Source organism: Apium graveolens, chromosome 2 (assembly GCF_009905375.1).
Source record: "Apium graveolens cultivar Ventura chromosome 2, ASM990537v1, whole genome shotgun sequence".
Taxonomy (NCBI): domain Eukaryota; kingdom Viridiplantae; phylum Streptophyta; class Magnoliopsida; order Apiales; family Apiaceae; genus Apium; species Apium graveolens.
Window position 1 is genome coordinate 12,435,709 of NC_133648.1, and position 16,677 is coordinate 12,452,385.

At 33.9% G+C, this 16,677-nt stretch overlaps 1 protein-coding gene across 2 annotated transcripts; it reads right to left on the reverse strand.

The window, feature by feature from the left end:
* Positions 1 to 1,394: 1,394 nt before the first annotated feature.
* LOC141706973 (ubiquitin carboxyl-terminal hydrolase 16-like) lies at positions 1,395 to 11,327 on the reverse strand. 2 transcript variants are annotated; one of them, XM_074509899.1, is made up of 11 exons: positions 10,689 to 11,327; positions 7,127 to 8,540; positions 6,949 to 7,037; positions 6,372 to 6,457; positions 6,097 to 6,259; positions 5,877 to 5,997; positions 5,556 to 5,713; positions 3,590 to 3,674; positions 3,286 to 3,498; positions 2,372 to 2,433; positions 1,395 to 2,260 (listed from the first exon to the last, which is right to left on the reverse strand). In XM_074509899.1, the coding sequence occupies exons 1-11, from the start codon at positions 10,985 to 10,987 to the stop codon at positions 1,543 to 1,545; spliced, it is 3,408 nt and encodes a 1,135-aa protein (XP_074366000.1). In that variant the 5' UTR covers positions 10,988 to 11,327; the 3' UTR covers positions 1,395 to 1,542. The 2 variants fall into 2 exon arrangements, with proteins under 2 accessions (XP_074366000.1, XP_074365999.1); XM_074509898.1 differs by having other exon boundaries at positions 6,949 to 7,040; positions 10,689 to 11,326.
* Positions 11,328 to 16,677: the final 5,350 nt, after the last annotated feature.

Here is a 16,677-nt window from a genome sequence, read left to right on the forward strand (position 1 = left end):
CCTCAAAATCTGACCAGATCTGAATTTAGCCTTTTTTGACCCTCTAAACGACGTTATCTTGAAAAACACAAAACACAAAAGTTGTAGAGAACGAAAAGACCTTTCCGAAAAGTCCAGAATCACTGAATTCTGACTTATGATGAATTTTCTACGAATTTTACAAAACAGCTGATTTTTGCTGAGAAAGTCCTACGAATTTTAATGATGAAAACAAGGAATACGAATATGGTGTATTTATAACGATACAAAACCCTATTTCTTAACCTACAAGTTATCCATATTAGAATCTGATCCAAATTTTAGGCCCATTAGTCTAATTAAATTTTAAATCCTAATCTTAATCAAATTTTAATACTTTTTTCTATTATTCTATTATTAATCGAATTCTAAAAAAATTACGGGATATTACAGTTGGCGTTGCCTAACTTTTGTTTTCTGAAAGTGATAATATACAACCCTTAGAAGCTCGTCACAACCAATGGAGAGCGTAACAAAAGGGTCTAAATCAATTTCTGAAATTTAAAACAGCGGTGATTTTTATAGTAATGCTACAACAAAAACTATGGAGACCAACTCCTCCACATTAGCTTGACACTACTGAAAATATATTTTTACAAGTACTAAGATCAAAACTCTTCAATATTCGAGAATGACTGAAGGATTCTCACCCAGCCTTTCACAAGGTAGAAATGAAATTAATGACCTCAACTTTTAATGTTCATAGATGCGAAGATAGCTTTGCATTGTTGTATTTCCTCAGGGATCTTGTTCTGCCACTGCATCTTTTTGGCCTAAAAAAACCAAGTTCCGATGGCTTCACCTTCCGTTCTTATCATCTTTCGGAAGTGCAAGGTCAATTATCAAATGCAATACCGAGGTACAGAGACTGAAACAATTTTTGGAAAAAGGTGCCAGGTTCATTAGGGAAGCTTAGTTTTCTTGTGTGAAAAGATTATTACTGAATTCTCAAGTAGTGTCTCCAACATAGGACTTCATAGGGACAACATCAACAAGATTGCTAACACCTTGAAGCTATTTCGGATCTTCAAGTATCGCTACTGCAGTGGTGGTAAACATGCCCTTCTTTCATTCCTTCAAACGACGAAGCAGGGTTAACAGACTACTTTCAATTCACTCTGCTTCTGCAATCAAACAACTTAAATGTAACCGGGATTGCTGTCCTTGGATCATGAGCGAACATCATCAGAAGCTTGTTATTTCTCGAAGCTGATCTTATACCCTGCCACCTCTGCTTCATCATTGAGATTGCATATAACCAGAATTCTACCCAGTTTTTCTTCTTTTCTTTTGGGGGGGGGGGGTCAAGATGGTGGTAGTTGGCAAAAGAAAATTGGACGGCAACAAATTTTATTTTACTCTGTAAAAGGGATGTATATTGACAAAATGGTGGCTCATTTATTTAACAAAGCCAAGAGAGTACATAAAATACAACAAACTTACTCCCCATACAGGCTCTCAAGCTCTTATTAATCCTCTCTTAGCTTATCAAAACCCTTAGTTGTCACATAATCTTTTATCCCGCTATCCTCTACTAGATCTTCTGAGAGACATCCCAGACTTTACACTATTCAAAAGGTTGGGCTTTCCTAATTTATCTAAGTTAGTTTCCCTACAGCTACTACAATTACTGTTACTATCTAATTTTCTACAATGCTTACTCTTTTCAGAATTCAAGACGGGGTCACTTCCTTTACCTTTCATATTTTCAACATTGCTACACTTGCTTGGTTGCTTTGCCCAAACATGACCATCCTCAGCATATTCTGCATGATCAGCTGCATAGAGGCTCTCTTTGTTATATCTTGTAGCATAATGATCCGAGCTGGTTTGTATATTTTTGGAGTACAGAGGAGAGGGAGATGATGAAGAAGATGAAGTGTCGGAGTCTGATGAATTCCACCGGGAGTTGTGTCTAGATTCACTAAATATTTGATCAAAAAAGTCATCAGAGCTTGTTGAATCCTTGGTGCTGCTTTCAGTACTGCATGAACAAGCCTCGGAGAATATAGAGGAAGAATTGTCACTTGACGAATCGTCATCCAGTGTGGAACAAACCCGTCGGTAACTTGGATGATCTTGAAAAAAGCCCTCACTGTTCTGATAATTCATATGGCCTGTTCTGGGGGAGTCACATGCACCTGTGGACTGGGATCTTGACAACAATGATAGATTCTTTGGTTTTCTTGGATCACGGGGTACCATTGAGTTTCTTATTAACTTTGGAGCCCGTGGAGAACACCTGTGGGAATATAGGCGAATCATTAGTCTTCAAATAACATTATAATCCTACTTTTCAAAAAAAATCAGTTGAATCAGGTTATCAGTGACGATAGCAATTAAATATCTGTACCTTGCATAAAGAAGCATATATGCTCCTTTCGTCAAGACGCTCTCAAGCTCCACATCATTCACCTGTAGTACCACCAAAGCATCAGAACAACTACAAAAAGACAGCATCGTCTAACGCTTCAACAATAAAAATGAAATTAAGATTTAACCACCAACATGGGAGTCAAGGATATATCTTGACATCCTGTACTAAACATAACCACCAAATCAGATAACGAAAATTACCCAGCCTACCTAATTCAATGGCTACTGTCCATACAAGTCAACGAAGACTTATATTTTTATAGTATATTCTCTGCAAGGTATAATACAAAGTAAAGTTCATTACATACTACTGGCAATTTGAGAGGGCATACAGGAAATCAAAATTAATATATTTACACATCATGCTAAGCAAAACAAGGTTTAAGATACTCTAAAAGAAGCGACGCAAAACAAGTTCATGATACTCTAAAAGAACCGACGCAACCCTCTTCGTATCAAACACAGTGTATCCACTTGCTTTTCCCAGATCACTAAACTTGTTTCACCCAAGCCGAAGAACAAAATTTATTCACAAAGAAAAAACTACAATTGAACAGGTTAAAGATTTACAAAAACTATGCGAGACTAATGCAATCACGAGTTCACAAACTTATATGAAATACTTTTGAGTCAAAACTATTAAAGCTCTGCTTGTATGTTCAATTATTATCAGTGTAATATTTTCTTATCCCCCCTTTTTCCCTCCACGTTAATTTTCTGTTCCACTTACCTCTTGGTTGTGCGTTTGTAACAGTTTTCATCAAAAAGAAAAAAAAAGAACAGTATCCATGAATTTGGTTAGAATGCTTGCAAGGAAACTTCACGAGAGAATTAAAATAACATGTCCTCCAAAATATTTAAATACAAGTTTAAAATGTAGGAGAAACGTACCGAACTATCATCAATCTTGAACCATTTGTTTTGAATATTTTTAACATAGCTTACATAATGACCAGAAAACGAGGCATTCATGATATCCAAGTGAACGACCACTCCATATAGCCTGTATATTGGAGACATATCACTTTTTGAGCTCATAAACGGGGTCATGTTCAAAACCTCCGGGAACTTTATAGACTTGCTAAGTTTTCCGAACTTGCCCGACTGCAAAAGTGTTGCAAGGTATAACAAACAATTAAGCACTGAACAAGACAAATACAGTAAAACACTAAAAGGTCAATTACGAAACATATACCTGAAACCTCTTCAATGCAATGGTCAGGACATTAGGAGCCTCTATTATGGTCAACTTCTTTTTAGCTTTCTCGTAAGATTTGCATCTGCAAAACAAAAGAACAATGTCAATAAGTTACTTCAATACCCTACAAAACTGAGACCATACGATTGGGTACTAAAGACAATTTAAACTTTATAAACTGTAATCAACTAAGATAGGATAACTGAATACATGCACAATAATAGCACTGGGAATACTCGTAATATTACTCCGATAAACATTAGCAGGAACTGCATTCAAATTGCAATAAAATCTGGTCATATGACTCATATCGCTATTCCAGGATTATTAATTTAACTTGTTACATAAATGGTCATAAACAGGACCAGTTTCCAATTGGATATATATACCACAAATATTAGTTAAAATATTTTTAAATTCAATTTTCATACTTTATACTTATCATATTTTCAAGGCTTCTCATTAATCTGTTAAACCAGAAAAGAGAGTTGCCACCAAAACACAACAGTACTTCGAGAAGAGATATTTAAAGCATCAGTTTTAAATCTGTAAGAAACTACACACACACACATAGGATAATAAAACGAGATCCACTTCCAGCATCTATCATCCGTTACATGTTGACAAGACATTAGATCCAAGTTTATGAATTTAGAGTGCTTTAGGAAAAACTGCAGAAATGCAGGTGAATAAGATAGGCAGGGTCTGACATAGTTGTGAGTTTGAACCTATGAAAACAGTCCCTAATAAATAAATAAATAAATAAGAATAAAGTAGCGTATAGCGGAACCTTTCCCCACACATGTTGACGTGGGTGCCTTGTGCAGTGGATAAGACCCTAGGGCCTAGAGTATAGTATCTCCTCAAACTCTCATACTTTTTTATCAGTAGTCCCCACTCCTCTAACTCCCATATTTCCTGATTCATGCATTATCTAAAATCTTCCCAAGGCAGTAACAAGTATTAAAATGATTAAGTGGTCACTAAGGGATGATAGTTCTTTGGTTTCTGATATTGGATTTGTACAAGTTGTAAGAAGAATTAGCAATGATCCATTTCTCAACATACAATCCATTTCTCAACATACAAAGCAATAAAATAATGTATTTTTATTTCATCTTACGTGTCTCGCTACTAAGAGCAAGTCCAATGCAATGCTATAAGTGGTGTCATTTCCATAATTTGAAACCAAATGCTAAAAATTTCAACTCCAAACGAGTTCTATCCTTGGATGCAAATAAGCATATATGCATCTTTGGTTCTAAATTTGAAACCAAGAATGCATTTATGCATCCATGCCACATCATCAAGTAACCATAAATGACATGCATACTGGTAAACTTTAATTAAGATATAGGAGGTAAAGACAAAAATGAGTTAAATTTGGAATTATTTGGTTTCAAAATGCAACTAGACTTGGAGTTGAAGTTCTATTATAGCATCAAAAAACACTTTTTGATGCCAAATTATAGCAATGACTATAATCATTTTGCATCTAGCATTGGACTTGCTCTAAACAAGTTCCCCACGTAAGATTTGATATCAACGAAATATTCCAAGGCAGTTTTTAACTAAAAAAGTCAATTCTTAAGATAATGAAAATAATTTCAGTACAGATGTTCATTTAAAAACTTTTTCATTAATCAATAGAACCAAGCCAACAGAAGGAAGAATAGCGGCCAACTAATATTGTCTCCATAATTGTCTTGTAAAAAATATCCTTTAATGGCATGTAATAGAAGACATACTTGTTTAATTTATTTTTCTCACAATTGGTTAGAGAGGGAGACAAGGAGATTGCAGTTGAATTACAGTAGTGAGTACAATTCTCACTCTCCCAGGCATCAAGACTAATAGCCAAGCTTCAAATATTCAAGTGAGTACCAGAATCCAAAACACAACTAAATTTAGCTATGCTAAGACATGCTTCTTGATTTGTGGCATATAGATGAATACAACTAACCTGCTACACTTGTACTTGTTTTCACCGTCAAGAATTTCAGTACCCGTAAACTTTCGTAGAGCCTCCTCCAGGGTACATATGTTTCCATCTATTTCAACAGCGAGGTCCATTATTCTCTCTTGGCGCTCAGACTTGACTCCACATTTCATGCATTTAATCTGGACATTTACAAACACCATCAAATATTTCAGATTCGTAAAGACTCAAGAACAATCTAGCATTCTAATTTAATGGGAACACAAACGAGCACAGACACACATGCAAAGGGAAGAGTTCTATTTGGTTGTAAAACTCATTCAACTTTCAGGAACCATATATTACCTTGGACCGGAGGTAACCCCCAAATGTGAGGCCTATGAGAGTAGTTTCTTCATTTAAAGAGCCTGGGCTTTTTGAGGTGGCTTCCTTGAGGCAAGAAGATTGCATTGTATCAATGGCACACCTGTAAACTAGATAAATTTCAGTACTGCTTATATTTTAATACTTTATGCATAAGACAACCTTCAGAAGTAGAAACTCTGCCGTCGCGAAAGTTACTCACCTTAAAAACTCATGTGCATCTTCTTCTTTACCATAATTAAGATGACTCCCTATGTTTCCGATATGGGAAAGTATTATAATTGGAGATAGTGGAGAATTGCCTTCCTTTGCCTTCACAATTAGACTTTCGAATTCACAGGTAAAACACCAACCTTTAGATTGACCTAATGCAACAATAATAATAAATATGTAAAGAACACATTTAAGTACAGATATTAAAAAATACAAGTTGATAATATTCAGATAACCCGATGCACGAGCTATTAAGAAACATACATGTCTTGGAATGGAGCCGTTGCAAAAGATATGCAGTGATAGGTGGTGTAAATGCCAAGCACTGGAGCACCGCATTTGCATAACAACTGCAAAAGTTTGAAAAAAGGAAAATGAGAACCACACGTTCAGTACAAAAGAAAGAAGATCAAACTCAAAGAAATTTGCACCAATTTTTATTTTAAAAAATATAATAAGATAAAATAAGACTCGCTAACTAGGTCATCTATGAGATGACCTTCTAGCTATTAAGACTTTAGATGGTGGTGTGCAACATGCAAATTAATAAACACAAACGTTAATCTCTCGATTTATGTCCTGACACATACTAAACCCAGATCAGGTCATTGGCATCTCAGCCTGCAAGTATGCAGAATAAACAATGATGAAGGATCCATAATAAAGATTTAGCTAATAGCTACTAGGAATTTAGGGGTTAGGATTAAGCAATATAATGATCAATATCCTAAAGGATTTAGTATTTGTTAGATGACTGGTACTAGATATAAACTTATTACTCTTATATGAATAGAAGTGTGTTGCTGTCTATTTGTTTTTTTTCTCCAAAGCCAGCTAATACCTGTTCCCACAATTTATGAGGCCACATGGTTGCATTTCAACTTTATTCCAATTGTAAAGCTTAACAAACTGTTCGTACGGAGATAGACCCTGCTGAAAATGGATTTAAAAGCTAAATTAGAAAAAAGCATACTTAGAATAAAATGCATTTATGAAATCTAACAGGTGGTAAACGGCACCTTGAGACTGTATTTTCCCAGAGCCTCACTACCAACCCCCGTTGAATAGTGTCTTGAAACTTTGGAAGGCTTGAGCTGGTCAACAACCTTCAACATAGTTGATTTTAAACCATGTTTAGCATTTGCTGAATCAGTTGGCAACTGGGGGGAGCAAGTGGTAACCCTATGAACACCATCATCAACATTTGACAACTTTGCCTTGTGATCTTCATCTATGCGGCAGCTGGATGTCAAGCCCGCATCAGAATTCTTGCACATTATAGTTCCAACATTCTGAGATCTCGAAGCACGTGAAGAAATAATTGTGTCATTGCCCACTTTATTTGATCTTTCCGAGCTATTATTAATGCTCTTAAAATCTTGAGCTACCATGTGCCCTTTATCAGTGGCATCTAGTACAGCACAATAATCACTCGGGGAAGATTTAGTCTCTCTAGACTTCAGATCCAACAAACCACCACCAGAGTCCATGTGTATACTTGTAGATATTTTTGATGTTGACATTCTGGAATTTAAAGCATCTTTACATGATTTTACTGATAAGGCAGCTTCACTAACATGCCTCTCAGTCCCAAATGCAGTTGGACCATCATCACTTATCATTGTTTTGGTTTTCAAGCCTTGGTGCACAGGAGGTCTATTATTTTTAGCCAAGTTCGTTGGAACTCTCACAGAAGATCCAGAACCTAACATCACGTTCAATTCACTTAAACTGGAACTATTACAAATATCATTAGCATCATTTGTAGATCTCCTAGATTTGATAGTTCCTTCCCAGAATCCAGAAGAGGGTGTGGCAGGATCAGAAAGAGAATCATTTGAACCACCAAAATTCCGACCAGATGAACTGCAGGATGCACAATTACAATTTCCATCACTACAAACAGGTGTGTTCTGACCAAACTTAATGGATGACTTCTCCAGAGAGGATGATTTCTCAGTGAAAGGTGACCTGTTTTGATCCACGTTCGTGCATGCAGTATCGGACTTAACTGGGATACCAGCAACATTCTGAATTCCATTTGATCCATCAGAATCATTCATGCTGTAGACAGAAGCATCAAGTGAAGCTTCACTGGAGGTAATAGTCGATTCAGAACTCCCGTCAAAAAAATGAGAAGTATCAGACGAGTTTGATTCCACATCCTCGGCAATAACTCCGCCCTCCATATCACCCTTTCTGTGCAGAACATCAGGGGTACCTACATGTGTATATTTTTCAGGAAACGCTGTGACTTGCTTAGCATATTTCCTCCGATCCAACTCATAGCTATCACCATGGCTCACATGATCGTCTTCATTAGACACTTTCTGACTATGAAGTTTATCTTCATAGCTCTTACTGAACATGGCATACTGATGGCATTCATCTTTGTGAATTTGTCTCCAGTGAATAATTTGACAATTCCCAGAGCTGAAAACATCAAGATCCATTAATAATTAACAAAAATATGAAAAATCATAGGTGTGTAGACACACAAACATCAAGTTAAAGAAGCATAATAGTCGAGCATTATCCTAATTTTTAATGTTTGGATTTAGAGTGGATGAGGCATTCTTAACTTCAGCTTTCCTTCTTTGGTCTTAACTATGCCTTGGACAATAGTTACAAATTGTTATCAATTAACTAGAATCGACTCCCTAGTATCAATATTTGATTTTAGCTTATAAAAACATCCCTCTTAATAATGTGATTACAATAAGGTGAGCACATATAAATACCAGATCTTAGCACCGCCTAGAAACATTTGAGAAACGATGAAAATCTGGCACTTTATTAATAACCAAAATAGAAGCCTATTCCAATTATATTCTTCAACAAAAAACTTAATTATAATTTTAATATTTAAAAAGAAGTGTTGAATTAGTCATTACTTGGCGTGACCGTAATTTAGATAGACCTATTATCTCCACATGTGCGAGCTTATGTAGTTACAAATTGATAAATTAAGGTGTACAGGAAGGTACATTCTGTAATTATTTAATAAAAAAACAGAAAAAAATTGTAGCGACAAGTGCTAAGGCATCTGTACAGATATAGGTTTTGCTAGATGCAAGATTCTATTCGAACTTTCGAAGTGCCAAAGATCGGTTACTGAGATGCTTAAAAACAAAACTAAGGATGTTATATACTGCAGCATGGAAAAAGGCCTGGTCTATATATCTTCTTTTCACTAACGTATCTGTCTTGAGAGGAATGCTCATTATTATCTTTAATAAACGTGATTTCAAGGATTAATTTCCAACTAGGAAGCAGAAATATTCCATACCTCACTGAAAGTTCAAGGTCTAGGATAATTATGCTACAATTTATGTATCCTTAATACTTTATTAGTTTAAGCATATTGAACACTTCACTATAATGTTTGTTGTTTCTACCTTCATGTTTAACAAATCCATTTACGGAGTGGGAATTGTGAGATGGTTTATTTTCCTTTGTAATATATATTCCTTTGAAAAAATTGCTATTAATAGAATTAGTACTATTTGTATCTATCTACGGAGACAGATAATACATGTGTTGAACCGTACAATAAATATCCAAAAAAACACCAGTAAATGAAACGCAGTAAAAAACAACCGTTTTCCACAATTGTATTGGTGCTTCTAAGGTACAGATTTTAAGCCTGTATAATTATGTGAGATGAATTTGCTTCATCACAACTTCTCAGCCCAATGAACAAATGATGTGTAATAGATAGGCTATTACTGTTGACATGTTACAAGGGGGATTCCAAAAATCTCCCTATTTGCAGCAGCACTTGTTAAGTTCAGCAATTGACACAATCAAAAGACATGGACTACACCAATTGCCAGAGAATTGAATGTTTTGGTGAGACACCTATAATTCGTAATGGACAGACCAAAGTCACAGATAATTATATAACCTATAACATTTAATATATGACTTATAACAATTTCACTTCTTCCACTCTTCTAACGTTACAAGTTTGGAAAGATCTATTTCTGTTGGGCATTATATTTTTCCTACGATGCGGTTTCACTAACTGTACTAATCTAACAAAAAGTTAGCACAGTCCAACTTCTTATAGAATTTAATGCAATAAATATTGAGTGGTATGAACTGATTCATGTACTTCTATGTACTTCTGCATGTGGTACATGTCATTAGTCATCAATGTTGTCTACAAAAATTAATTCATCTCAAACCTAGCGGCATCGTAAGCAACACATCATTTTTCTCATAACCTATAACAATACTAGTAATTAGTGGAGCAATCATTCAATTCGGCTCTACGACAAAATTTAACTATCAGAAATTCAAATCAACAAATGACAGTTAACAACACAATCTTCCATTCAGAAAAACCAAATCCGTCTTCTCAACTACCACAAATAAACTCCAATACCTCCAAAATAATGATCCTAAAGAACAGATATTCATTCATTCATCATAATACACCGCATTTCAACACTAATATCAAATTTACACCAAACAATTCACAATTCAATGCAATCCAAAAACCTAAAACACAATCACATTTTCACATTAACAAAATCCAAACCAAACTCATCAAAAAAACGACAAAAATCACCATACCAATAATAAACCGCTTTACACTGGGAACAAAGCTTCTTAGTAGGCGAAAAGCAAAGTGCACACTCATTCTGCCCCGCCTTCTTTTTCTCCTCCTCAACAACCTCCACAGCCTCCCCGATAATCGAATACTCCACCTTAGCCTCAAGCTCCACTCTAGCCGACTCCTCCGCAGCCAAAACCAACAACCTCCTAATCTCCTCCCTTCTCGAAACCACAATTCTCCATTTCCTCCTCAAAACCACCACCAAAACCACCACAATCACTAGGGACACAAACCCTAGATCCCCTCTCACACGCATTTACACAAACACATCAACCCTAATCTCAATTCTCACCAATTTAACAACCCTTTTCAACACTTATAAATCTTAGCAATACAAAACCATACAAAAACATAAAACATGTAAGTATCATTTATTTATTCATGTAATAAGATGTTAAGAGTGTCGTTTGGGCAAGCAAAAAGGACAGACATATAGATACAGAAGGTGTGTGTATATGTGACGATTGTAGGAACGTGGATTGTGACTGGATATGTGAATTTCAGATCAAGAATTTAGGGAGAGAGAGAGAGAGAAAGAGAGAGAGAGTGACAATGACAAGATTGTAAAATTATTACAGGAGAGTGTGTTTATTTTATTACATGGAGGATGGAATTTTATTACAGTGGGGGGAATTTAGAAGGCGCAATCTGTAAGTAAATGTCGGTAATTTATTACTACTGTACTAGATTTTGTACCTTTAATATCATTTAATATTATATTACATTGATGTTATCGATCAAAGTATCTTCGGGCATCTCCGGTTTTTCCTTTTGTAACGGGGAGTACTAAATTTCACTTTGAATGGGGCATGTGTTTAGCAATCAAGTTCGATTATATAAATGGTAAGTGTGCCTGTTCTTTACCGGGAGAGTAATTTTATAAAATATTTATAGGATTATTATTAGAATAACAGATGAATCGTGAACATTTAGGTAAAAAATCGGGCCTGAATCTGAAAACAGTAATGGCATGAGCTTGGGTTATCGAAACGAGGTGGTATTTGTAGTTGTTTTTAGATTGAATTTACAAAAATTCTGAGTGATGGTGACGAGCTATTTACTACTCAGCTATGGAAGTACTCTAAAATAATATTACAAAGCATCTACTCGATATCCTGTATATAATGTAAATGTATGTAACCCTGCAAATGATATGCATATCCTACATTTATTTTTTAAAACGACTAGTTATTTAACATAATATCAAAAATCGAGTTTGAAGAGAGATCCGGGTTCGAGTCCTCCTATCCTCGTTTGTTTGATTTTAATATTTATTATTGATGTTAGTAAGGTGTAATTCGGTCCAGGCGAGCTGAATTTCGAGTGTGGGTGTAATTCGAGTCGGGTTTAATTATGTCGAGTCGAGCCGAGCCGGCTCGTTTAATTAAACGAGTCTAAATCTCTGCCTAAATCTGACTCGTTAATTTTCACGAGTCGAGTCGAGTCGACTCGTTTAGCTAAACGAGCCGATTTTAACGTCTCATTCAATTTTAACTAAATCTAGTTTAAAACGTTGCCCGAATTCGACTCATTTAATTTCATAAGTCGGGTCAAGCCAACTAGTGTAATTAAACGAGTCGAAATCTCTACCCAAACTCGAGCCCGTTTACTACATCAGCCGAGCGAGCTCGCGAACTGCCCGAATTGTATTACAGCCTTAGACGTCGATATATATTTGATTATGTATGTAATCAGATAAATCGATACAAAAAAATTTATACGATTGAGGGGCAGATCATATAAAAAATGTAATTGATCCTTTTATTTCTTTATGTCATTTGCCTAGAGTTTCGGGTTTAAAACTGATATTTTAGCAATGAATCTAAGAAACCAAGTGTAGGGCTTGGGTATTGGGTGTATTTAAAATATATTAAAAATAATAGTCCTTGTTTTTTTTATGATTCTAGGCTAGAGTTGGAGTGAAAGAAACACTTATAATGGGGTGGTTTAGAATATCTTAAAAAATTAAAATATAATATAATTTTTAAATTATAAGCTAGAGAGTCATATAACTTCACAAAAGAGGTAAAATGAGCCGAATGTTATTATTTTTGGTGTTGGGGCATAATTAATAGTAGAGGTTAAAAAATACATTAGTCTAATTAATAGATATACTTTGAGTAAAATAACAAAGAACCTCTACCAAAGTGATTCCCTTTCAAATTACCATTATTGAACCAATCACCGCAGTTTAATTGTATTGCAACTTGAAGGATGATTAGTAAATTGGTGATAATTGCGAAAGTAACTACTCAACTGGAGATTGGCAGGCAGGGTTGCTTGAAATAAGCATTTTGATGCAGACAATTGAGCACAACCAACGGTGAAGATCTCACAAGAATATGTTTTTTAACGGTTGTGATTTATTCTAGGTAAATGAAATGACTAACGATTTTGATTTTGATTTTGATGGGTCACTTGCCCAATCACCGAGTTTCTGAATTTAAATGATTAAAATTGTGAAGATATTTATTTCTTGGGTTTGGTCAATTAGTTGATAGTACTATTGTAATACTGTTGTAAATATAGTGTGATTTGGTTGAAAACGAGTCATGCCTGTTTTTAAAAAGCAATAAGAAACCGTGTCATATCCGACTCAGCAAACATTAAGATTCAAGGTTTTGGAATTTTTATTCAACTTTTTTCCAACAAATAACAAGTTTATTTGTATTACTGTATTTAGTCTCGTCTAATTTTTAAAGCAAGTGCAAGACTAACTAATAGTTTTTCAACTATGAGTCTATGATATAGTATATAACTAATTTTTAAAATTCACATTAATATAAATCAAAAACGAATCTGCAATTTTTTTTTGAAAGATAATTCAAAGATAGTATGATGGCCAGGAAGAATGAGCAGGTCCCTTTGGCTAATATTGTGGCAAAAACAATCGGGTTCGTTTAGTTCGCCACTTTCTGAAATCAGGTATCAGTTTGAGTAATTTCACGTTTGATTCAAAAAAATCAAATTTTATACTCATTCCTCAAACTCCCGAAGCATGGATTTTTTATTCGCGAGCGTTGTAAAAAGCGCAAACCGGACCTAAGCGATGAGTTCACCTTCTAGCGCTTAAGCGCCAAAACGGGCACTTAAGCGGTTTTAAAAGCGGACGCTTAATCGGATTATAAATAAATAAATAAATATGTATATATTAAAAGTATTGAATATATTTTCGAATAAAGAGATAATATTCACGTATTATAATAAATCAATAAAATAATCATTCACAAAGTCATAATCAACTTAAAAAATACAAGTAACATTTAAAAATATCAAATTATACCTTTTTTAAAAATAAGATTTATTTTTTTCTAATTATTTTAATTCCCCTTTTAATTGGTCAAAAATCGCTTAATCGGTCAAAATCCGCTTAATTCTGCTTAGAAACGCTTAAATTTTATTAAACGCTTAAATATCCGATTTTGCATTAATCCAAGCGCTTTGACCTCCGATTCCGCTTAATCCCCCGCTTAAGCGTCCGCTTAATGCGCTTTTTACAACACTGTTCGCAAGTAGAGAGTTGGGTATAAGGGAGGGATATCAGTATCAACTTTTATTTCATTATTTTAATTTATATTTAAACAATTAAATATAAATATTTAGTATTAAAAAAATTTATGAACCTAAAAAATATTAAAATAATAATAAAATAAAATATCAAAAACTAAAGATGTCGTTTAGCTCGAAAACTAAAATAAACCCCGACATTTTATGTGCAAGATCAAAACTTTCCAACTATTATAACTGATAACTAATTATTAAAATCCAAGCCTTAATATAAATCAACAAACAAATTATTAAAAGTTAAAGATGACGTTTAACTTGAAAAGTAAAATGAATTTCGACATTTTGAATGCAAGGTCAAAACTTTTCAAATTACGAAATAGCTAATAATTAATTTTAAAATTCACAAATTAATATATAAATAAATTATTAGGATAAAAAATAAAAATAAAATTTAGCTCGAAAACTAAAATGACCTCCGACATTTGGGATTAAATGGCAATTATTTTTACCAAAAACAAAGAGAGGGGAAATTCAATGCAAGTGTTTCCTTTTATTGGCATGTGCGGCGATCAAACAAAGTGGGGATAGGCAGCCGTGTATTAAACGGAAACGTAAAATACACCCACTTTGAACTATTTCGGTGTTCACCAAAACTCACATTGTACACATTCTGAATATTCGAATTACCAGAAATGTTACCATTGGTGTAGGTGAACTAATAGGTCCACTTCCACTACACATTGATTGAGGGGTACAAATTTGCGTTAACAATTGATAAAATTAAATATATATAAATTTGATTCAAACCCAACTAAAATATTTATTATCAAATTTAAAATTTTTATTAAATTAAATGGTTATTACTCATTTGTGACGGTCATCGATAATAGAAATTGTTCTTACTAATAATTTATTTTACGTCATAATTTGAAATATTAATTTTTATGGTTATAGGAGAGCGGAGAAAGGGCAGGATTAAGGAGATTAGAGGGAGGCTGGTGATGTTAACCGTCCAAGATTATTACTATCTTTTATATAAAGTATTTAACAATTTTAAATTTGAATTAATCCCCTTTAAATATCATTTGTTCTCTCCTAAATTAAATCCGGGCTCCCCAAAAGCCCGAGAATCATCATCTTGTTGTGCGGCTACGTATATAAATTTTTTTTTTTGGGAGGCGAGGAGGTAAAAAGAAATGATTCCTTGGAAAATTTTGGATGATCCATACATGAATCTACATTTAAAAAAAAAGATAATTTGAAGTTTCAAACTAAAGAATGATGGTCAGGAAGAAGCAGTGTTACAGATTTCGGAAATCGGAACTATTCGGTTGAAATACCGATTTATAATTTATCAGACGATTTTAAAAAAAAATCAGATGATTAATCGGCGATTTATCAGAAATCGTTTAAATCGGACAAATATTTTTGAGCAATTTATCGACAATTTTTAAAAAATCGGTCGATTTTTATAATAGAGGGGAGAAGATATAATGCAACCAAAATATACATAGACCCCTATGTAATTGCATATCTATTCAATTTTATAATTATTTTTTTTACAAACGAAGGGAAATATCATTCAGAGAAATATATTCTCATCCAATTGTTGAAATGCGAGGTACTAAATTTTTTCATAATAGACAAAATTAATAGTCATTAAAGGATTTTTTTTCTAAAAACACTATTAATATCGAAAAATCTAATAAAATATTTGAATTGAACGATTATTTTAAATAAAACACGTGTATGTAATCACGAGTTACAACAATGAAATCATTTTGTTGTAGAGAAATTGGGCGGACTAAAGAACCCGCTCAGAGAAGAGAGGTGAAATTGGGTTATGCTCTTTTAGGTTTTTAGAGAAAGAATGAAAGTTACAATTAAACATAACTATATCATCTTGTTTATGTGATTAGCTGCGTATTTTTAATTTTGATTTTGAATTAAAACAATAAAATTTGGGGCTAATATCCAATTGAGACTCGACTGAAATTATCATTTTGTTCAAGTGTGAATAGCTGCATTATTTTAATTTGATATAATAAAATTTGGTATTACATACTTAACGGAAAACATTAAATAGAGTCTTAAATAATATTTTATTTGCTAATACAAGCATGATATATTATTGAAACCGCATCAATTCGGTATGGACTTTCACTCCTCTAACATTAAAACAAATTATTATAAAAAATATCACATTTTAAAAAGCATCAACGGGACAATAGATGTAATTGACATTACAAATATTTGTCATTATTTTTTAATCTTCCCTAATTGCTCACATTTTGTGGCAAGCTCAAATACATTTGCCTTAATTGCTTCCAACTTATCAGCAACTTCTTTCATCTGCTCTTCGATAACAGCTGCTTTCTTACTTTCTTCGACAAATTTCTTTTTATACTCCTCAAAAAATCGAGCAAACTCGTCGTCTTT

Bases quoted from the DNA above. Each gene is read 5' to 3' on its own strand.
- LOC141706973 (XM_074509898.1), bottom strand. From the start codon at position 10,987: ATGCGTGTGAGAGGGGATCTAGGGTTTGTGTCCCTAGTGATTGTGGTG. The intron at 6,458-6,948 runs GTATTAGCTGGC...AAACTTTTGCAG, and splicing joins CTCATAAATTGTGGGAACAG to TTGTTATGCAAATGCGGTGC. The intron at 6,260-6,371 runs GTATGTTTCTTA...TTGTTGCATTAG, and splicing joins ACGGCTCCATTCCAAGACAT to GTCAATCTAAAGGTTGGTGT.